Source organism: Podarcis pityusensis (assembly GCF_964106645.2).
Source record: "Podarcis pityusensis genome assembly, chromosome: 14".
Classification (NCBI taxonomy): domain Eukaryota; kingdom Metazoa; phylum Chordata; class Lepidosauria; order Squamata; family Lacertidae; genus Podarcis; species Podarcis pityusensis.
Window position 1 is genome coordinate 36732233 of NC_138039.1, and position 22617 is coordinate 36754849.

Sequence of the window (22617 nt, forward strand, 5' to 3'; positions counted from 1 at the left end):
ACTTTCTGACTGAAAGAGCTGCTTGACAGGTGGAACAGAATAAGAGAACAAGAAGAACACACGTTTAGAGAAGATTGGAAAATGTTTATTGAATACATGGGAAATAACTGTGTACAGCTGAAAACGCTGGCAGCATTAAGATAAATTCAACAGTGTAAATAAGTTATGATGGATGTAATAATGGAACTCTGAATGGTATAGTTTCTGTAAAATATGCAGGGATTGTAAAATGAACCATGGAACGAGAAGAAGGGAAGTCACGGATATTTTAAGGATGTAAAAATGAGTACTTTAAATTGTAAAACAGAAAACTCTCTCTCTCTCTCTCTCTCTCTCTCTCTCTCTCTCTCTCTCTCTCTCTTTCTCTCTCTCTCTTTCTCTCTTTCCTTTTAGCCGCTCTGATGGGGTAGTGAAATGCTTAAAAGGGAATAATGTCTAGCAAATTATTTTATTTATGGAAAGTAGATAAAAGCTTCCAAATATAAAATCACTGTTCATATTATACATTTCTGACACTAACAATTCATAGACACTAAAAACACACAGACACACCTGAGCTTGATGGTGGGGTTTAAGATGATCGAAGGAGGCGTGTTTGCTGGCCAGGGATAGCTCAGTTTGGTAGAGAATGAGGGTCTTAATCTCAGGGTTGTAGCTTCGAGCCCCACATTGGGCAAAATATCCCTGCATTGTAAGGGATTGGACTAGATGACCTTTGTGGTCCCTTTCAACTCTACAATTCTATGGTTCCATGTTTCTGTCGGCTAGGAGGAAATCACTGATTTGCCATTCATTTAAAGCCCCAACTGGGAATGTAAGTAGCCCAACCAAGTAAGGAAGGTTGTCTTTAGCTATGGTTCTTAAGGTCAAACAAGGCGTTATGTTAAGCATGTCAATGCGTTTGGCAGGGCTGAGGAATCTGTGGCCCTCCAATGTTCATCATTCACGACCACTGACTGTACTAGTGTCCAACAAAACTCAAGAGGGTAGGAATGGGGAGAAATTAAATTCAGTTCGCATTTAAAGGTGAACCTGCCTTATTCACAACACGTGAGCCAAAACTAAACCGTCCCTCGAGATTTGCACATGTTCAAACTTTGCTGTGTCATTCTCCAGCCAATTAGAGTGTTCAAAAAATGCACGCGCTTGGGTAAAGTGTGCCTAGAAATGAGTATGTTAGTGAAATTAGCTTACAAAAATGCATTATATTTGGGGAAATTCCTTGACAAAAAAATGTGCATATTAGGCAAAAATCATGCATTTGTTCAGAGAAATTAGCCCTGAAATGTCAATTAATTTTCACAAGGTTTTTTTTTTTTAAAAAAAGAAAAATTGAAAACTAATACGGAACTAAAAAACCCCCTGAAAGAAACGAAATTGACAGAGTCACCCATCCCTACCAGAGGGTCACAGGTTCCCCATTCCTTATTTAACATGTCTGGAGGTTTGTTTTGTTTGTTTTAAATACAGATTAGGACTGTGACACAGTGTGGGGTGATAACACATAACTCCTCAGGTTGTGGCCCTGATAAGAATTGTCAAAGCTATTTCTCTTCATCACTGGATGAGGAATAGAAGGTTTGGAGGAGAATATTTTTTCTCTGGTGTGGGGAAATGGATTACTAGCCTCACGTACTGTGGTCCTTATCCTGATCACACACTCCTAGGGGTTGAGTCAGTTCCTCACCCCACAATGTTCTTTTTGAGGAGGCCGGGCTCTACCTGATATATTCTAATGTTATACAGCTTGCAAAGCCAGCAAGGGCAGTAGACTCAAGAGACTGAACAAGTTATTAAGCAGAGGGTTTGGGCCTCTTATTGGCTTAGTCTTTCTTGAAGGTGGTGCTATGGAGGCTTGCATGAGCCCTGGTGTACACAACCTGCGAACTGGGGCGGCACAGCCCTTCGCTCATTCTCCTGCTGCCAGCCCAATCCTTGTAAGGGGAGAAGGCAGATTTGCGGGATCCTGCATACTCAGCTTCAAAGGCTGGGCTCCGATGTTGGGAGGCGGCTGGCTGAGGAGGAAGGGGCCCATCCAGATTGAGGAAGGAGAGGGGATGGTGACCTCGGCTAGACCGCCGAATTCCTAGGAGCTGATACGCCAGTCCCCTCTTCTCCTCCTCAGCATCTGTGCTCACAGGCTGGGTACCTTCCTGGTCTTGACTTGACTCAGAATTAGCCACAGGCACGCTTGCAGTCTCCTCTTGTTTCACTGAGATCTTTGGAACCTAAACCAGGGATGGGAGAGAGTGGATATGGAAAGAGAGAGAGGTGTGAATTTCGGATGGGTAAACCCAGACCCTATAATTTTTCAGGAAATTCCTCCCAACTCAACCTTTGGAGATTGGTTTCTGCAGGATGGGTTCAAGCACTTACGACAGAACTTTGCACAAACATTCTTACTATTGGCAAAACCTATTGGTGTTTCACAACTTTTCTGACTAGTCGCAGGACCTTAGCCAGACCTAGCAGAGTACACGCAGAATCCACGGAAGCAATTGGCAACTTGGCTGCAGACAGGATCGATGAAGCAGGAACCAGGAACTTGTAGTTAGGTGTTTATTATATACAGTGGACTATTTACAGGAACGGGGACGCGGGTGGCGCTGTGGGTAAAACCTCAGTGCCTAGGACTTGCCGATCGTCAGGTCGGCGGTTCGAATCCCCGAGGCGGGGTGCGCTCCCGTTGCTCGGTCCGAGCGCCTGCCAACCTAGCAGTTCGAAAGCACCCCCGGGTGCAAGTAGATAAATAGGGACCGCTTACTAGCGGGAAGGTAAATGGCGTTTCCGTATGCTGCGCTGGCTCGCCAGATGCAGCTTGTCACGCTGGCCACGTGACCCGGAAGTGACTTCGGACAGTGCTGGCCCCCGGCCTCTTAAGCGAGATGGGCGCGCAACCCCAGAGTCGGACACGACTGGCCCGTACAGGCAGGGGTACCTTTACCTTTACCTTTATTTACAGGAACAGAACACAGATCTTTTGTTAGCTCTCTCATACACTACTCACAACTCCTACACTGACAAACAGAACTCTAAACCTCTGAACACTGAACTCCCAGTTACTAGGCCATTAATTATCACTCCCTTGAGAGAGCTTGACCAACCAGGCAGTTGTCTCCATGTCTCTGTTATCACCAGGCAGACTTACTCCTTCAGATTGCCTTCTGGCTGTCTGCCAAATCTTAATTGACTCTGTGTGAGTAGCTGCACGTACACAGTTTCCCAACACTTACGATACTGGGGCACACTACTGATGCCAACAACAGGTGTGGCCTCTGAGCAGGAGTGAGGAAGTGTGGCCCTCCAGATTTTGGTGGACTACAGCTCCTATCATCCTTGACCACTGGCCATGCTGGCTGAGGCTGATGGGAGCTGAAGTACAACAAGATCTGTAGGGCTACAGGTTCTACACCACTGCTTTAGAGATCTCTGCAAAGGCAGCAGCCCGCACAGATATAGGCCACATCCTACAGTCTTCAACCTTTGCCATTGTGCTGTATGCGCATGACCATTGCACCTGCATAAGCAGTGCCTTTCTACCCAGTATGTCCCTGGCCCAAAGGGGGGGGGGGTGTCAGCAGCGTGGGAAGACCCATTCAATGAGCTACATCCAGGTGGTTGTGGTATTTACATCCACATAGGGTAGAATCACAGGAAAGCTACTCCCATGTGGCCTGGGCACATAGGAAAAAGACCTAAGGCAACCAGCAAATCTGTTTCTGTGTGTGTTTGTGAGAGAGATGGATAGAGAATGGTGACTATGTCAATTTCAGTTTCTCATTCTTTCAATTCAGTTCTCCATGTTACCACATCAGTCTGCATTTTTTTAACAAACAGAAGTCCTCATGAAAATTCATCAGCATTTTCGCACAAATGTCTCCCCAAAGACAATTTTTTTGTACGCAATTTTGCCTAGTATACACATTTTGGCAAAACAATTTCCCCTGATACGTTTTTGTATGAATATACGTCATTGCTGTATGCTAGTGATGCATTTATCTGCATTTTTGTACCTATTACCTGGCTGTAGAGCTGCACTGCAACATTCGGAGGGTTGCAAATTTCAAATGATGGTTGTGTTTTGGTTCACACATTGTTTTGGAAAAATGCCAGTTAGAGGTAGGTCCACTTTGAAATGTGAAATGAATCGGATTTCGCCTCCCCATTCTAAATGACAAGCTAGTTTGTGCATAGGCAAATGGTTCACAAAGATTCAAGCTGCAACACACCCCACTCCAATTATGCAGATCCGAACTCCAAATATGCCCACCACCCCACCTCTCATCCTACAGGAGGGAGATGTGACTTACAGGTACATAGGAGGAGAATGTTCCCAGCAGGTTGCTTGTGATATTATGAAAGGTCTCTTTCAACAGGTCCACTTTGTCTCCTGCCTCAGACATGGCCCTCTGTGGAGAAACCTGCAGAAGCTGCCCAGCCGCATTCCAGACAGTAGCAGGGGCATCCTTCACCCTTGAGGCGATGGAGAAGCACGTCTGCAGGTTCTGAGACACACTGCCCACCAAGCTCTGTGCTTCGACTTGCTTTGCTGTCTAGAAGCAGAAAATAAAGCCAAGGATCTTGGTTGAGCAAGCATGACTTTCCCATATGAGTACCCGTGACCACATCTGCACCATTCATTTGAAGTGGTTTCATATCACTTTAAATACTACTACTACTATATTGACACCCCACACATCTGGCTGGGCCTCCTCAGCCACTCTGGGCAGCTCCCAACAGAATACTAAAAACACTATAAAACATCAAACATTAAAAACTTCCCTAAACAGGGCTGCCTTCAGATGTCTTCTAAAAGTCAGATAGTTGTTTATTTCCTTGACATCTGATGGGAGGGCATTCCACAGGGTGGGCACCACTACCGAGAAGGCCCTCTGTCTGCTTCCCTGCAACCTCACTTCTCGCAGGGAGGGAACTGCCAGAAGGCTCCCAGAGGTGGACTTCAGTATCTGGGCTGTATGATGGGGGTGGAGACGCTCCTTCCGGTATACTGGGCAGAGGCCATTTAGGGCTTTAAAAATCAGCACCAACGTTTTGAATTGTGCTCGGAAACATACTGGGAGCCAATGTAGGTCTTTCAGGACTGGTGTTATGTGGTCTCGGTGACCACTCCCAGTCACCAGTCTAGCTGCTGCGTTCTGGATTAGTTGTAGTTCCCAGGTCACCAGTTCCCCATAGAATCCTGGGAACTGCAGTTTGTTAAGGGTGCTAAGCATCATTAGGTCTAGGTTGTGGAGCAATAGGACCAGAAGCAGGGTGAGCCATGTGTGAATCTGAGAACATCTTGGATCTGATGGATCCCAAACTCTACTGTACCCCTGACGTAACCCCAAGAAGGATGATAAACTAGTGTCAACGGGAACCAGTTAGTATCAATGAGGATTTAAACTTTTTTTTTTTTTAAGGCTGAACCAGGTCAGGGTGTGCTACAAATAAAATTATCCCCCTCACCAACTCTTTGCCCTGGCTGGTGTGATCTCACAGACTTTAGGGGACGTGATGGCTTCTCTCCCACAGAATCTCTCCCACCACTAGGGATGGAGAATTCTGGCAATTTTAATTTCTCTCAGTTTCACATTTCCCCAATATTACCATGTTTCTGCAGTAATTTGAAAATGTTCCAGCATTTCTGTGCAAATTTCTCTTAACCAACACATTTCTTAATTCTGTTTTGAGTAATATGCAATTTTTTTCAAGCATTTTTTCCTGCTACGATGCATTCTTGTATGCTGTTTCCACTAACCTATGCATTTTTACACACGTTTCCACTCAATATGTGCATTTTTGTACATGTTGGTTGGTTGGCAAACTGAATTGCAGAATTCGGAGCAGTACAAATTTAAAAGCTTAACTGCGTGTCAGCTCACATACTGGCTTTGCAGAAGGGTGAATTAGGTGGTTTTTCATTAAAATGCAAACAAAAATAAAATCACATTTCTCCCACATCCCAACCCTTCTGCTCCCAATACACAGGAGCACATTCAATTTTCTCTGGTTAAACATGTCAAATCAGAGCTCCATCAATTTAGGACAATGGAAAAATTGTAAATTTAAAGTTTTCCTGAAAGTCCCCACCACAGAACAGAGGTCATAATAGTAATAACATCAGAATTTCCAGGGTCTTTGATATAATCAAAGACCCCGTGCTTGGCTTTTTAATGCCATGTCCCCTTGGGAAAGAGCTCCCGCTATTTCCTTCCCCTGGCTGTTTGGATAGAGGATGAATTTCCTGTGGAAATTTGGCCTCTGGTTTGACTCCCCCAGTTGCACCCAATGGAGGAAAAAAGCAAAATGCCTGGCTGCCTCAAACCCAAAACAGCTGGATTCAACAAGTTAACACCATTTATTTACATGCCAAAGCTAATCTCCTAAAAAGCTAACTCTGCTTCTCCAGTGCAGAACAGAACTCTGCTGGATACAGTGGTACCTCGGGTTAAGTACTTAGTTCGTTCCTGAGGTCCGTTCTTAACCTGAAACTGTTCTTAACCTGAAGCACCACTTTAGCTAATGGGGCCTCCTGCTGCTGCTGCGCCGCTGGAGCACGATTTCTGTTCTTATCCTGAAGCAAAGTTCTTAACCTGAGGTACAACTTCCAGGTTAGCGGAGTCTGTAACCTGAAGCGTATGTAACCTGAAGCGTATGTAACCCGAGGTACCACTGTATTATATATCTCCACATTGAAAGATTTGGAAAGCTGCTCCCCTTTTGCATTACACTAAAAACTACCCTTCTTTGTTCCTGAGGTTTTCTTTTAAGCAAGATGAAAGTCTTGGTGGGGAGTAATTATTCTACGTAAGGGTGGAAGGATCTGTTCATTTCAGTTCCCTAAGTTTCTCATTTTCCCAACATTAAATTCAATCCACCACATATCTGCAGCATTTTGTGCTTAAAAATAACCCCCATGAAAACTCATCAGCATTTTAGTGCAAATTTATCTTAAACACATTTTTCTATGCAGTTTCCTATAGGCCTACCTGGACATGGCAAGGATTGAACCTGGGACCCTCTGCGTGCGAAGGATAGTTTCTGTCATTGATCTATGTTCTACACACGCACCACACACATGGGGTCCAAGAATAATGATTTCAAAAGTTGTACCTTTCTCCCAGTGTCATCTTTCTTGGTTTCCTCCTCTTCCTTTGGCACCTTCTGAACCTTCTTGCTTAGCCAGCCGGTTTCTGCGCTCTGAACACCAGTGATGATCTTCAGGACCTTCTTTGAGCTCTGCCGGGCCAAGACAACCTGCACAGAAGAAGATGGTGAAGAGTCCATGCGTTTCCAGGACCAAAGAAGGCATGCGGATTAAAATTAATTGGACATGGGTGAGAAATGATTTCTTTGTCCCTTTGGGCACATCAAAGTGTAAATTTCAAAGGGTCTGTCAGACGCTGATGGTGGTTGCTCGTGAGTAACCAGGCAGGACTCCGACTTGTCTTTTACGGGTTTTATTGTGCAAACTATTTACAGTGCATATCTACAAAATTCATGTCTGTCTTAGTCACTTGCAGAATCCGGGAGTGGCCGCTTCCGGATTCTCCCCCGACATAAGAACTTCGGCACCCCAAGCCTCCTCCCCCCTCCTTGCATTTCACCCCTCTGCGCAAGCTGGGCGACGGAAATGGCATGCGTCCCTCCTGGCCAGCCTGGCAAGGTGAGGCGCTGGGGCTCTCAGCAGCATCCTCAAGCCCTTTCCTCGCTTGGCTGGCCCCTTCCCTCTCTTCTCCACTGGAGGTGTGGCTTTTCCCACCGCTGGAAGAGGAACTGCTCCTCAGGAGTTTCGGAGACTCTCTGTATCCCAACAGCCCCCCTGCCTCCTTCCCCTGTTCTGATGGCAGTCCCCTGACAGGGTCAGTGATTTCTATGTATTGGTGTAAGTGTAGAAATCAGAGAATCATAGAATTGTAGAGTTGGAAGGGACCACAAGGATCATCTAATCCAACTCTCTGCAATGAAGGAAAGTTGCCCAGCGTGTGACTCAAACCCATGACCCTGAGACTTAGAGCCTCATGCTCTACCAACTGAGCTATCCCTGGCTGGCAAACACACCTCATTCAAGCATCTAGAACCCCATCATCAAGCTCACGTATCTCTCTGTGTTTTAACGGTCTATAAATTGTTAGAGTCATGAATGTATAAATTGAATATGAAGAGTTATTATTATATTTGAAAGCTTTTATGTACGCATAATGAACACGTTCCATAAATAAAATAATTTGCTACACATTATTCACTTTTAAGCATTTCACTACCCCAACAGAGCAGCTAAAAGGAGTTCTTCCCCACCTCCCAGTATGGCTCATGCTACAGGAAAAGGTCACCAGGTACAAAGGTTGGTGGTTAAGTACTGTATCTTATGTAGGAATACAATACACCTCACCTTAATGGGGAAAACTTGTGCCCAGGTGGCCGATGTTTTTGTGAACTTCAAGATCCCTCCTGCTCTCCCTTCTTAGAGTTCTTTATCTTTTAACCCAGCTTGGCTTGGGCAGCCCTTCAAACAGAAGACTCCTAAATAACATGCAGACCTTCAAACAGAGGATTCTCCTCTGTAAAGTAGGTCATGTGGCCGCTCTACTTTATCTTCTCATCAACCTTATAAAGTAGATTAGGCTAAGAGATAGCAAATGACCTAAGTCCAGTGGTTTTTCCCCCTGGGGGGTACGCAGGGATACGCGTACCCCTAAACATGTTGTGAATCTAACGGGAGAAAAAACTAAAGTTGTTAAAAATTTTAGTTTCTTCTCTAGCACGGTGAATTGTCCGTTCCATTGCTACCCCATGTTGGATTGTAAAACTTGGCCAGATAATCCGCCTTTAACCTTTGGCAAAACAGAAACAATTAACTGGTGCGACAGAGTTGGACTTCTTGATAGATAAATCCTCAGGGGTTTTTGAGAGTACTCTTCAGAAAAGAAGATTCTATCATCTCTTATGCCTCTTTTAAACATAATCAAGAACATCCCAATTTCAACAAGTGAGTGTGAACATGGCTTCTCTCAGATGAATTTAATACTGACTCCAACAAGAGCTTCATTGCATTTAAACCCTGTAGCCAACTTAATGTTTATAAAACTGGTAGGCCCTCCTTTGAGCCTTCAAGTGTATGTAAATTCATGGTTTTTGAAAGGACGACATCTGGCGACGGACATCAACAGCAAGCAGAGGAATCGGGAAGATGTTAGTGCACACAACCTCATGCCAATGTGGAAGTTACTGTGAGCTGGCAGCTGTGTAATATGAGGTAACACATGTTCTTTGTACTTTTGTCCATTTGATGTATTTATTTTCCCAGATTTGAACTATAAAATGGTGGTTTTCTTGAGTCAAAATGAGAGAACCCCTAAACATTTTTTAGGGGGGGGGGAAACAAAACCACTGCCTAAGCCCATCAACTGAGTGTGGCAGAGGGGCAATTTGAACCCGGGTTTCCCTCTCTGCAGTCCTAGTCCAACACCCTAAACTACTACACCACATGAGCATTCAAGAGTGAAAACACTCTTCAGAGTGCTTGGTAGCTTCCTCCAGAAGCTGCACATGCAAATCCTAGCTCAAGGGAACCACCACATGTTCTGCTTAATCTTGGGCACCCAAGACATCTCTCTGTATTGGGACTGGAGCCAGGAGGACCCAATCCTTGGGAGATATACATGGGGAGTGGGGGGAAAGAAGACCTTGGGAGGGGAAGTAGCTATGTGATGGTTCCCAGGCACAAACTCAACAGGATGTTGGAAAGGAGGTACCAAGGGGGATAATTTGTGTGTCTTCCTCCTCCTGTTCAAAACCCATGCTCCCATGACTCCACAAGGGAGAGTTCATGGCTTTAGGAAGGATGTTAATCAAAGTCATGAATCAATACAGAGCCAGTTAAAAATAAACCAGCCTTTTCATCTTCATTTGTGAACCTAGTGCCCAGAGATAAAGTCTTTACTAGAGATCAGAACCCCACACTAAAAGGAAACACAGGAAACTATTATATAATCCTAAAAATAAATTAGGAACAGAGTTAGGAATTGGCTGACTTAGGAATGTAGGTCAAATTATTTCTCTATGCAGGCCAATAGTGTAGTGCAATGGTTAGAGCAAGGGTGGAGAACCTAAGGTCCAGGGTCCCCAGGCCTCTCTATCAGGCCCTCGGAATCTCCTGATGTCACTCTTGCCAGAAAGCATCTCCAAAAGAGACCAAGGACCAAACTATGGCCCTTTGAACTGTGTGTGGATGGGTTATTTTGTTTGTTTGTTATTATGTTGCATATTTTTGTATTCTTATGTTGTAAACCGTCCTGTGATACTAGAATGAGGAGCAGTAAAATAATAATAATAATAATAATAATAATAATAATAATAATAGTAATAATAATAGTAAGTTCTGAGTGTTTTGGTTCTTTCTTAAAGTTCCACGCTTGACATGCACCAGATGGGCTTCATGGCATTTCTGTTTACTTCTTGTTTGTTTACTTTATTTTTATTTTTCCAGTCCTCATGAGCACAGTGAGAGCATTAAGAATCGAGAAGGAAATACGGTCTAAAGAAACAAAGGCGTTATGATTTTTACGACTGTGTCCTGACGATGGCTCGTTTAATTTTGGGCAGGGAATTCAAACGGTCCTAGAACAGTGGGAGCCATGGGGAAAGTTATTATGAGTGATGCTTAAAATAGAAAATGAATGTGTAGCTAAGCCCTAAATTAAACTATCACATGCTAAGCCCTAAATTAAACTTTTACGTGCTAATCCAGCACTTGGTACAACAGCCACGCTCACTTTAGCCAAGGGAATTCCAGGCAGAGACACTTACCAGACCTGGGATCCACGTTGCCAAATCCTGCCCTTTGTCTCTTACGTGCTGGATGTTTTGGGTGGTCTTTTTGTATGCACGGTGGAAAGCAGTAACAGCTAAAGATCTTATCCTCCCAAAGGTGCTCAACTCACACCTCCCCGGAGGCTTGTGCACTAGAGAAAAAAAATGTGGGGAGGTGAGAATATACATGCAATCAAGGAGCAAGACCAGCGATATTAGACAAAGAGGTTAAATGCCTCTGCACTTTCTAAGACATCAGAGCATCCCTACTAATAAACGGGAACCCAGGTGGCGCTGTGGTCTAAACCACTGAGCCGCTTGGGCTTGCCGATCAGAAGGTTGGCGGTTTGAAACCCCAAGACGGGGTGAGCTCCCGATGCTCTGTCCCTGCTCCTGCCAAACCAGCAGTTCAAAAGCACACCAGTGCAAGTAGATAAATAGGTACTGCTGCAGCAGGAAGGTAAACGGCGTTTCCGTGTGCTCTGGCTTCGGTCGTGGTGTCCCATTGTGCCAGAAGTGGTTTAGTCCTGCTGGCCACATGACCCAGAAAGCTGTCTGTGGACAAACGCCAGCTCCCTCGGCCTGAAAGCGAGATGGGCGCCACACCCCATAGCTGCCTTTGACTGGACTTAACCATCCAGGGGTCCTTTACCTTTACCTACTAATAAACAGGCCAGGTGATAGGCAGCTGATGACTAACAAATCCATTAGTTCCATCTTTATAAATATAAGTAAGATCATCTCTCCTCTTTCTGCTTCAATTTTCTTTCAAGTAGCAGACTCAGGCCTACTTTCTCAAAAATTAAATAGAATGGCAAGACAGTTTGGTGCGAGTATAAGCTACACCTTACACTTCCACAGTAGCTGTCAAAGGTGACAGTTTTAAATTAAGGTTAAAGAAATTTTAGGCTGCAATCCTATACACGCTTTCTTGGGAATAAGTCCTACTGAACTTGAAAGAATTGACTTCTAGCTGGACATGCATAAGGTTGCATAGTTAACCAATCCATCAGACTAGTTTTAATGAACTAATCAAAGAATGACATCTGCATAATCTTTCCCATTCATTAATTCCCCCAGCTTTTTAGGGCAGTTCACATAAAAACTGGCATAGGGCATACAGTCTCATTCCCTCTGGTTCCCTTTGGACAATCTGTTTATTGCACAAAGCTTCCATAGAGGTTAGAATATGTCCATTCTTTATTGAGCATCCATCTTTATTTGTTTGCTTGGAAGTTCTACATCTTTCCGTCAATCGATTGTTTATCTCACACTTCTTTTTTTCGTTCATTTCCCAGTTACTTTCCTTTCTGCAAAAAGTCTGTTGTAGATGTTGTCAAAAGTGTATTTGTTGTGGCAGAGCACCAGAGCCTTGTTTCAGAAACTGTGAATTAGGCAGGTTCACCATTAAATGTGAATGGAATCAAATTTATCCCGCATCCTTACCGTCACCCACAGTTTTAAAAACAACTGATGTTAAAAATAATTAATATTTTAGATCATATGCTGCTGGTTAATCAAGATTGTCTTTTTTGGTATTCCATTTATAAGGGATTGTCTTGAAATCAATGATGTTCTTGTACTGGCAGAAAGGTTCCTTTGATTCTGTGGAGGGTTCCATCAGTGGAACATGGAGGGCAGCTATTTTTCCTGACTCACCCTCCCCTCTACACCCCTCTACCAACTCCCATGATGCCCTGAAGGGTAAACTCCCCCTCTCTGGAGAAGGTTGGAGGAAATCGGGGTGATGGAGGGGGTACAGAGGGGAGAGTGAATATGGAAACATTGCCTGCCTTCCCCATTCTGCTGATAGAAGGTTCCACGATCAAAGACCCTTCCATCATCCAAGTGATAATATTGGATAGAACTCCCAGTTTTTAATTAGTTTAAGGGTTTAACCCAGTCTTAATGACTTGCTGCTAAGCAGAAAAAAATGGTGCTTGTAATTTCAGCTAACAATACTCTGTCTCAATGGCCATGTTACCTCAGGTTTTTTTTTAATTAATTTCAGATGGGACATGTTAAGCAATTTGCAGTATGAGTTTCTGTTAAAAATAAATAATCAACTGTGGTTTGAATCCAAATAGTTCCATGAAGTAACCCCCGAGTACTGGAAACAGAAGCATCTCCAGTGCCACCTTGTGGAAATTACTGAATTCCCATATGCGATACATAGTAGGAAAGGGCTGTAGCCCAGTGATAAGAGCATCTGCTTTGCATGCAGAAGGCCTCCGGTTCAATACCTGACATCTACAGGAAGGGCTGGGAGAGACCCCTGCAGGAACCCCTAGTAAAAGTCGTTGCAAGCTAGGTGAACTTTCTAGACAGTAGAAAGCAGTTTTCTTTGTTTCTATTTGGGGATTGGCAACATTGGGGACGCGGGTGGCATTGTGGGTTAAACCACAGAGCCTAGGACTTGCCGATCAGAAGGTCGGTGGTTCGAATCCCCACGATGGGGTGAGCTCCCACACGTCAAAGTGCAAGTAGATAAATAGGTACCACTCCGGCGGGAAGGTAAACGGCATTTCCATGCGCTGCTCTGGTTTGCCAGAAGCGGCTTAGTCATGCTGGCCACATGAATCAGAAAGCTGTACACCGGCTCCCTCGGCCAATAAAGCAAGATGAGCGCCGCAACCCCAGAGTCGGTCACGACTGGACCTAATGGTCAGGGGTCCCTTTACCTTTAACATTGGGGAAGATGTGTGGATAATCCACCACAAATTCACCACCTCCGTTTTTGCAACACCAGGGCTGCTTTGTTCTCTTTTGGCATTTCTGCCACCTAACCTCAGCTAGGGTTGCCATACGTCCTCTTTTTTCTAGGACACGTCGTCTTTTTCAGGGGCATGTAAAATGAGAATCATCCCAGCGATCCATAGTTCAAAGTAGAAGTTGGCAAATGTGTCCTCTTTTTTGCTCTTCAAAATAGGGCAACCCGACGACCCACCCACAAAATCAGGTACAGTGGTACCTCAGGTTACAAACACCTCGGGTTACAGACTCCGCTAACCTAGAAGTAGTACCTCGGGTTGAGAACTTTACCTCAGGATGGGAACAGAAATCGTGCGGCAGCAGCGGGAGGCCCCATTAGCTAAAGTGGTACCTCAGATTAAGAACGGTTTCAGGTTAAGAACGGACCTCTGGAACGAATTAAGTTCGTAACCATAGATACCACTGTAATGGTACTAAGCAGCGCTGGATTTAGAGTGGTGCAGACAGTTTCCCCACACAGGGCATTGCAAGTTGCAAGTCTGAGAAGATCTCTAATTGAGAAGATCTCAAATTTTGGCTTGGCACAGGGCGCCATATTACGAAAGATTACCAAAGTCTGTCCCTGTACTAACTAACCTGACTCATGCTCAGTTTTTGGTAGGAAGAAGTCCACCAGCATCTCCAGTTTGCCAATGGCCGCGTCTACTCCAGCTTCAGCCAGCTGGCTCACTCGACTGGTCCTGGCATACTCTGCTGCGTCCCTCAAGCTACCCTTGGGCTGCTTGCAGCTTTTGACACCCAGTCCCATGACTCGGTCCAAGGTGTGCATAACTGAGCGCATAGCACTTTGCATGTAAGTTACGATGGAGTCCTTTAGATCAGATGTAACCTAAAGCGGAGATAACAGAGAAGAAGATTGTTATTTTACTTTTTTTAAAAGGGTGCTTACCTGTCTGTCACTATAACGTTTCAGGGCAGGTTACAACAACATAATGTATACTGTTATGAAATCAAATAAAACTATTACAGTTATAAAGGTAAAACACAAAATTCTTATAATGGCTGAAACACAACAGAATAGATTCAACTGAAGAAGTGTGTCCCAGATCTACACACATGCAAGATGAAAACAAAGAGAGAATTAGTACAGAAACAACAAGTAAGGATTTAAAGGGGAGAGGCAAGGAACTGGGAGACCACATTTGTTTTTGCTTTTGCTGTATCAGATATTGCTAAGTATACAGGCAGGAATTGAAAACTAGACAGCTGAGGGAGAAGGAGAAAGAATTAAATTGGAAAATGTGAAATTCAAGATTAGATATAAGGGTTGAAATGTGAATTGGAATATAAAGCAGTAAAAAGGAAATTATAGGGACCGAACAACCTAAAATGTATAGAAACTTATTCATGTATGCAATTACAGTGGCAAGAATGTTACTTGCTCCCAAATGGAAAGAAGCAGAAGTCCCAGCAAAGGAAGAATGGATACAAAAACATATGGAATATGCAAAAATGGCAAAACTTACCAGAATAAGAAGAAATCAAGAAAACAATTTTTTTTATACAAAAGAATGGAAATTGTTTATTGAATATTTAAATTATAAACTGATAAAAAATTGGCAGGATTACTGTAATAACCTGCAGTTTTATAAGAGTATATATTTAAAGAAGATGAACAAAAGAGTAAATCAAGTCACCGTATTTTTCACTCTATTAGACGCACCGGACCATAAGATGCACCGCCCGCAAAAGCCAGGGATAGCCGTGCAAAGCCTCCGCAGGGCAGCGGGATGAAGGCTCCCCGCTGCCCTGTGGAGGCTTCGCGCCGCTAAGGCAGAAGCTAGAACAGCTAGAGGGAGCACTGCACAGCGCTCCCTGTAGCTGTTCTGGCTTCGCAGGCTACCCCAGAGCAGCTCAGGAGCACAGGGCATCTGAGCGCAGCCTGCCTGCTGCTCGCAGGACTGGAGGGGGAAGCCTGCGTTTCCCCCGTCAGCCCCAAAGAGCAGCTCAGGAGCGTGCCGCACTCCGGCAATTTAGCTCCAGGGGCCCCACATTCACTCCATAAGACGCACAGACATTTCCTCTTTGTTTTTAAGAGGAAAAAAGTGTGTCTTATGGAGCAAACAATTTGGAGATGCAGAAGGTATTAAAAACAAATGTAAGGAACTGCAGAAAGAGGGGGAAGTCAAGTTTTGAAATGTCAAAATGATTGTAAAGTTAGTGAAATGTATAAAACAAGTTTATACTTGAAAAGTATAAACAAACAAAAAATAAAATTGGAAAAAAGCAGTAAATAGGGGGGAGTAGGGACACATCTAGGAAGAAGAATGGGAAGTCATCTTATTTGAAAAAAATGTAGTACATTTGATGTAATATGGTATTGATTGGTTGAAATCTGGAAAACGATTAAAAACTATTTGGGAAAAGATGAAGTGGGTCCCACATAACAAAATATCTTAAAAGTCAAAGGCTGGGCAAAGAGGTGCATCTTAGCAACATTTGAATGAGCTGGCTTTCTACATTTTTACCTAGACTTTAGGCCTCATCCAGCAAAGCGGTCTCATAACTTACTTTCTCCACTGGCTGGTTGAGGGCAGGAATCTTCTGCTCCAAATGGTCCAGACCTCGACAAGTCAGGATGTTGGCTGCTGCAACTGAATCAAGGAGGATACAGATACTAACACAGTTCTAGGGCAGAGCCAGGGTGAAGGAGCAAGCTGTAAATTGGTTGATTCAATCAGTCCATGCACAACACACACTTAACGATTTCTAAACAAGTCAAATTCCAAGTCCAGCATCCAAATTCTCCATCTCTGCATCATACCCTCCAACATTTCTCCAATGAAAACAGGGACGTCCCATTCCATAAAGATAATTTTACTGTTTACACCCCACACATCTTACTGGGTTGCCCCAGCTACTCTGTGCAGCTTCCAGCATATATAAAAATGTAATAAAACATTTAGCATTTAAAAACACCTTCCCTATACAGGATTGCCTTGAGACGGCTTGGGAGTTGAATAACTCCATACCCTCAAACATTTCTCCAATGAAAATAGGGACATTCTAAGAAAAAGTGGGACATTCCGGGATCAAATCAGAAACATGGAAAATAGGAACACTTGAAGGGTCTGTTGCATATTGTGAACAGGAGGCTTTTGTTTGACCCTGGTAAAGGTAAAGGTAAAGGTAAAGGTAAAGGTACCCCTGCCCGTACGGGCCAGTCTTGACAGACTCTAGGGTTGTGCGCTCATCTCACTCTAGAGGCCGGGAGCCAGCGCTGTCCGCAGACACTCCCGGGTCACGTGGCCAGCGTGACGAAGCTACTCTGGCGAGCCAGAGCCACACACGGAAACGCTGTTTACCTTCCCGCTGGTAAGCGGTCCCTATTTATCTACTTGCACCCGGGGGTGCTTTCGAACTGCTAGGTTGGCAGGCGCTGGGACTGAGCAGTGGGAGCGCACCCCGCCGCGGGGATTCGAACCGCCGACCATGGTGGTTTGACCCTGGTGCCTGGGTATAATTGCTATATCTCATAAAGGTAAAGGGACCCCTTACCATTAGGTCCAGTCGTGGTTGACTCTGGGATTGTGGCACTCATCTCGCTTTATTGGCCGAGGGAGCCAGCGTACAGCTTCCAGGTCATGTGGCCAGCAAGACTAAGCTGCTTCTGGCAAACCAGAGCAGCACACGGAAACGCCGTTTACCTTCCCGCCGGAGTGGTACCTATTTATCTACTTGCACTGTTACGTGCTTTTGAACTGCTAGGTGGGCAGGAGCAGGGACCGAACAACGGGAGCTCACCCTGTCGCGGGGATTCGAACCGCCAACCTTCTGATCAGCAAGTCCTAGGCTCTGTGGTTTAACCCACAGCGCCACCCGCGTCCCTTCCTATATCTAATACTTGCTCGTTAAAGTTGAAAGCACAAAGGAGGTGTGTGTGTTGTAGTGGGACGGGGACCCTGCACACAATTCCTCACTCCCAGGGTTTTCCTTCCACATCCTCGGAGCTATATAAGAAACATGTGGCAGAGAAGCCATCTTTGTTTTATTATGTGTTTTCCTGGTTCATGTACAAAGCAAGGTGGCAGGGGAAGATCTAATTTTATAATGAAAAGAGGGAAGTGAAAAGCACAATCCTTCTGTTCTGCTGCCTGACCTTCCATGACACATTTCATCCAAAAGCATTTCAATTATAGCTGAGCCGACAGAGCCGGCCCTGTCATTAGGTACAGAGAGGCGAATGCCTCGGGCTGCTGATTTTGGGAGTCCTGAAAGGAGAGAAATGTTTATTTCATTTATTATTTGTGTGTGTTTGTTTGTTTGTTTGTTTGTTTGTTTGTGTGTGTGTTTTAGTGTGAGACATGTGGAGAGGTGCTTGTAGGACATTTTCCCTCAAAAGAAACTTAGCTGAAACTTATGCACCTTGATTTGAGCAGATGTTTGTCTGCACACATGTGTATCACTGTTGCGCTAACCCAGGCAGCAAAATTTGTGGGCCTGCTGCCCTTAGTTACAGTGGAGGATGCTGTTCCCTCACCATTGTGGAAACTGGATTCAACTGCCATTCCTGTTGGCTTCTGTCATGGCTCCATATTTCCCTTTCCCTGGCCTTGTCATGGTGAACCCACACAGGATTTTGTGGTCCCATTATCCGCCTGAGAATGTATGGGGCCAATCCAGGCCAGGAATTAAACAAATGCACTTGTTTCCTTTGTGTCATTTCCAGCCCTCAAACAATACAGTATTTACATCAGGGGTGGGGAACACTTTTCTGCCTGAGGGCCAAGTTCCCTCCAGGGTAACCTTCCAAGGGCCACATCCTGGTGGTGGAAAAGGCCAGAAGCAAAAATGGGTGATGATGTGAATGTAAATTTCACCTTTGTAAAAGGTAAAGGGACCCCTGACCATTAGGTCCAGTCATGGCCGACTCTGGGGTTGCGGCGCTCATCTCGCTTTATTGGCTGAGGGAGCCGGTGTACAGCTTCCAGGTCATGTGGCCAGCATGACTAAGCCACTTCTGGCGAACCAGAGCAGCACACGGAAACGCCGTTTACCTTCCCGCCAGAGCGGTACCTATTTATCTACTTGCACTTTGACGTGCTTTCGAACTGCTAGGTTGGCAGGAGCAGGGACTGAGCAACGGGAGCTCACCCTGTCGTGGGGATTCGAACCACTAACCTTCTGATCAGCAAGTCCTAGGCTCTGTGGTTTAACCCACAGCGCCACCCACATCCCTTCCCCCTTTGTACAGTAGGGCTAGTTTCTACACCCAACCATACACTCCTCTCCATCCTCTACCCAAACAAGCAAGAGGTGTTAGAAAGGTTCAAGGCCAAATTACAGCCAGGCAAGAAGCGTCAGGGTGCAAAGCTGTGGGTGTGGCTGAGGGAGAGTTCCGGGGGCCAGATAGAGATGCCTGGAGAGCCACATTTGCCCCCCCCCCCGGCCAGAGATCCCCCACTTTTGACTTACGTTGAGGTTCCAGCTTCTTCACCACAGGCTTCACACTCGATGCAGCTATGGAGCCGGCATTCTGGAGGCCTCGCTCATAAGCCCCACACACGGACGCCATCAGGGGATGAACTTCTTTGGTGACGGAATATGCCTTCTGGAGGTTGCTGCATGCTGAATTGACCACCGGTAGGTGCAAGACCCTCTGCAATGCATTATCATTTCCCTGTTGGGGAAGGAAGGTAAGGGACTAAGACTGGGAAGGCTTCCAGGTTCAATTCCTCAAACACTCATCCTGGCCTACCTCACAGGGTTGTTGTGAAGCAGTCATATACGCTGCCTTGAGTTCATTGGAGAAAAGGCAGTAAATACAGTATTGACCTGAATATAAGCCTCATTCCTCCCCAAATTCCAACCGTGAAAAGTTAAAGTGCGGCTTATATTTGCAACCTTGATGTATGCATCCAGGAGCGCTGGGCAAACAGTGCCAGGAGCTCAGCAAAGCGGCGCCCGCCCTGCGTGTAGTCTCCTATCCTTTCCCCCAAGGCCGGGAAAGGAGAGAGCGAGGAAGGGGAAAGGCCGCCGGCAACACAGCGTGGCTCCCCCCACCCCAAGTATGCAGCCAGGAGCAGCAAGGAATAAAGTGGCTTCTATTTGGGTATTATAATTTTTTTCTCTCTCCCCCTCCCTTAATTTGTGGCTTATATTCGGGTGCGGCTTATATTTAGGCCAATACAGTAAACACAATGAATGAATGTAGAAGGTTGAGGGCAGTTTAAAAGGTAAAGGTAAAGGGACCCCATTAGCTCCAGTCGTGGCCGACTCTGGGGTTGTGGCACTCATCTCGCTTTATTGGCCAAGGGAGCTGGCTTACAGCTTCTGGCTCATGTGGCCAGCAGGACTAAGCCGCTTCTGGTGAACCAGAGCAGCGCACGGAAACGCTGTTTACCTTCCCGCCAGAGCGGTACCTATTTATCTACTTGTACTTTGATGTGTTTTCGAACTGCTAGGTTGGCAGGAGCAGGGACTGAGTAACGGGAGCTCTCGCCGTCGCAGGGATTTGAACCGCCAACCTTCTGATCGGCAAGTCCTAGGCTCTGTGGTTTAACCCACCCGAGGGCAGTTTAGGAACAACATTTGTCCCACAAGTGACTGGAGCTTTGTCAGGCCAGCAGCAACATTTGTGCAAGCTGCTTCAATCATTCTGTAGACTTGGAAAGTTCAAGGTTGCTTCTGAAGGAACCTGTGTTTCAAAATGCACTGAGCCGTCATAAATCCTCTCTCTTTAGGGAACAAGTTTCTCCGTCTTGATTTCTACCCACGCACTTACCTTAGGGGTTCCGTTCTGCATTAGCTGCTTGCTTTTGGCTGCCATCCTTGCATTAGCCTGTAAACTAAAGTGCAAAAAACAAATTAATCCGCAGCGCAAAGGCAAGAGATTCTTCCCGTGTGGTTTCTTCGGAAGCCCTCGGAAGAATCTAAGCTTGTACAATCCTGGAACTTCAACCCTGACACAGGAAAAGCGGCTTTGGGTGCCAGGACTCAGTGAGGAAAACAGCTGTCTTGGGGATCTTTACATATAATTACACATGCAATAAACGTGCAATTATCCCTCGAACAATGTGGGAAACACAGTTTATTTTTTTCTCATGCTCTCAAGTACACATTACATTTGCATTAAGAAATTTAAAGTTGCAGTTATTCCCTGTTAATAGAATCAAAAGCAGCCCTTGGGGAGCAACAAGTTTGTTCATTTCTTTCTTTTAAAAAATAAATAAATATTGCTTTATTGATTTCCAATATATAACAACAATTACAAAATACATGCATTTTAATTCTACCATAATAGATGTATTTTTTTGCACCCATTACTTGCACTGCAAAATACAGAGCAGTGAGAACGCTGAAGGAAAGCTGTGTTTCGTTTTGCATGTTATTTCAGTAAGTGAAATGCAATGCAAAGCGAATAAAAAATTCTCACCCATTCCTGCTCACAATTTTTTGCTTCCTTCCTGAATTTTGGTACAATCAACATTTTACCTTTCTTTTCTTTTTTTAACCACTCAGTGCTGAATTTGTGACAGGCTAAGTTCTCAAACATCTTTTTTTTTATTTTAGTGGAATATCTAAATAAAAAGATGCATCTGAGCATAAGAAAGTAAGACAATTCTGCTGGATCAGACCACAGCCACATATGGTCCAGTATCCGGTTTTCATAGTGGACCACCAAATGCCTCTAGGGAGCCTGAAAAGATTGCAGCCTTAATCTACATTGCTCCAGGAAAGAGTCTCCAGAAGTCACATATATCAGCATCTCCTCTATATAGGTGTCTTTTTGCAATAACCAAATTAGAACGGTACTCACCGGCTTCACAAGTCAAACCGCCTTTAGCAAGGTGCCAGAAGTGGAGAACATGCAGCAGTGCTGTCTCAACTCTGACAGAGACAAGTCTTGCCCCAGACAGTAACGCAAGCAAGCCCCACCTTCCAGCTAATAGGGTCAGGGGTCTTGCCAAGCTGCTGTGGAAATTGGGCAAAAGAGCTTCCTTGGATTCTGTAAAACTCAGGCGGATGCCCGAAACATTGCCCAACTGTGATCTTCAAATGGCCAAATCTGCAAGAGGCAAATCATACATCCAAAGGGACAAATTATATCCCCTTGGGTCAGAGTCTTCAGATCTTCAGAAAGCACCTAAACCTTTTTTAAAAAAAAAAATTCAGGTGCTTTCAGGGAATGCACTGCCAGTTCCCCTTCTGGGATATCTTTCTGTCTCTGGCTTCCTTGCTTAAAAAGTGCTCAAGTTAATGAGTACATTTTTGGTTACATTCCATAAGCACCTGAAGCTCAAATTGCATTCTAATTGTGCCTTGTAATATATCAACGGCTGACAGTGTGATTATGAATATACGTAGGAGTAGTAAGAGCTGAATTATATTGTTGCTGTTGAGCACAGGGGTGGTCCGTGCATAAGGCAAGGTGAAGCCATTTGCTTCAGGCGGCGGATCTGAGCCCTGCTTTTGCTGTTGTGCTGCCAGCCCTGCTGGGGATTCGTCCAAACCAAGCATAGGCAAACTCGGCCCTCCAGATGTTTTGGGACTACAATTTCCATGATCCCTGACCACTGGTCCTGTTAGCTAGGGGTGATGGGATGACATCCTGTGTGCCCTGGGTACTTATGGAGTAGTTGGGAGATGAGGGTAATATGAATGTCTCTATAGTATAGGCACTGGAGAAAATAATAATAATAATAATAATAATAATAATAATAATAATAAAAATAATAAAAATATTCCCTGCCCATCTGGCTGGGTTTCCCCAGCAACTCTGGATGGCTTCCAACAAAATATTAAAAATACAATAAAACATCAGATGCTAAAAACTTCCATAAACAAAGCTGTCTTCAGAAGCACATGCTCTAGCCAGTGTTTCTATTTGTATACCACTTTAAACAGCCATGGCTTCCTCCCTCTCAAAATCCTGGGGAATGCAGTTTGCTCCAGGTTCTGCGAACTGGTAGGAGACCCCCTATTGCCCTCCTAGAGCTCCAATTCCCAGAGTTTCCTGTGAAAATGGATTGTTAAATCACTCTGCAAATGGTAGCATAGGGGTTTCTTACCAGTTCTCCGGAATCCATA

At 44.9% G+C, this 22617-nt stretch overlaps 1 protein-coding gene across 2 annotated transcripts; it reads right to left on the reverse strand.

The window, feature by feature from the left end:
• Positions 1-63: 63 nt before the first annotated feature.
• On the reverse strand, positions 64-21478 carry PLIN1 (perilipin 1). Of its 2 annotated transcripts, XM_080980431.1 has the most exons (9): positions 21347-21478; positions 20312-20375; positions 19003-19207; positions 16099-16181; positions 14164-14416; positions 10813-10967; positions 7117-7260; positions 4311-4553; positions 64-2228 (listed from the first exon to the last, which is right to left on the reverse strand). In XM_080980431.1, exons 2-9 carry the CDS (start codon positions 20354-20356, stop codon positions 1824-1826), a joined length of 1533 nt encoding a protein of 510 aa, XP_080836557.1. In that variant the 5' UTR covers positions 20357-20375; positions 21347-21478; the 3' UTR covers positions 64-1823. The 2 variants fall into 2 exon arrangements, with proteins under 2 accessions (XP_080836557.1, XP_080836558.1); XM_080980432.1 differs by lacking the exon at positions 4311-4553.
• Between the last annotated feature and the right edge of the window lie 1139 nt (positions 21479-22617).

Bases quoted from the DNA above. Each gene is read 5' to 3' on its own strand.
- PLIN1 (XM_080980431.1), bottom strand. From the start codon at position 20,356: ATGGCAGCCAAAAGCAAGCAGCTAATGCAGAACGGAACCCCTAAG. The intron at 7,261-10,812 runs GTAAGTGTCTCT...TCTTCTGTGCAG, and splicing joins CAACGTGGATCCCAGGTCTG to GTTGTCTTGGCCCGGCAGAG. The intron at 4,554-7,116 runs GTACAACTTTTG...TTCTGCTTCTAG, and splicing joins AAGATGACACTGGGAGAAAG to ACAGCAAAGCAAGTCGAAGC.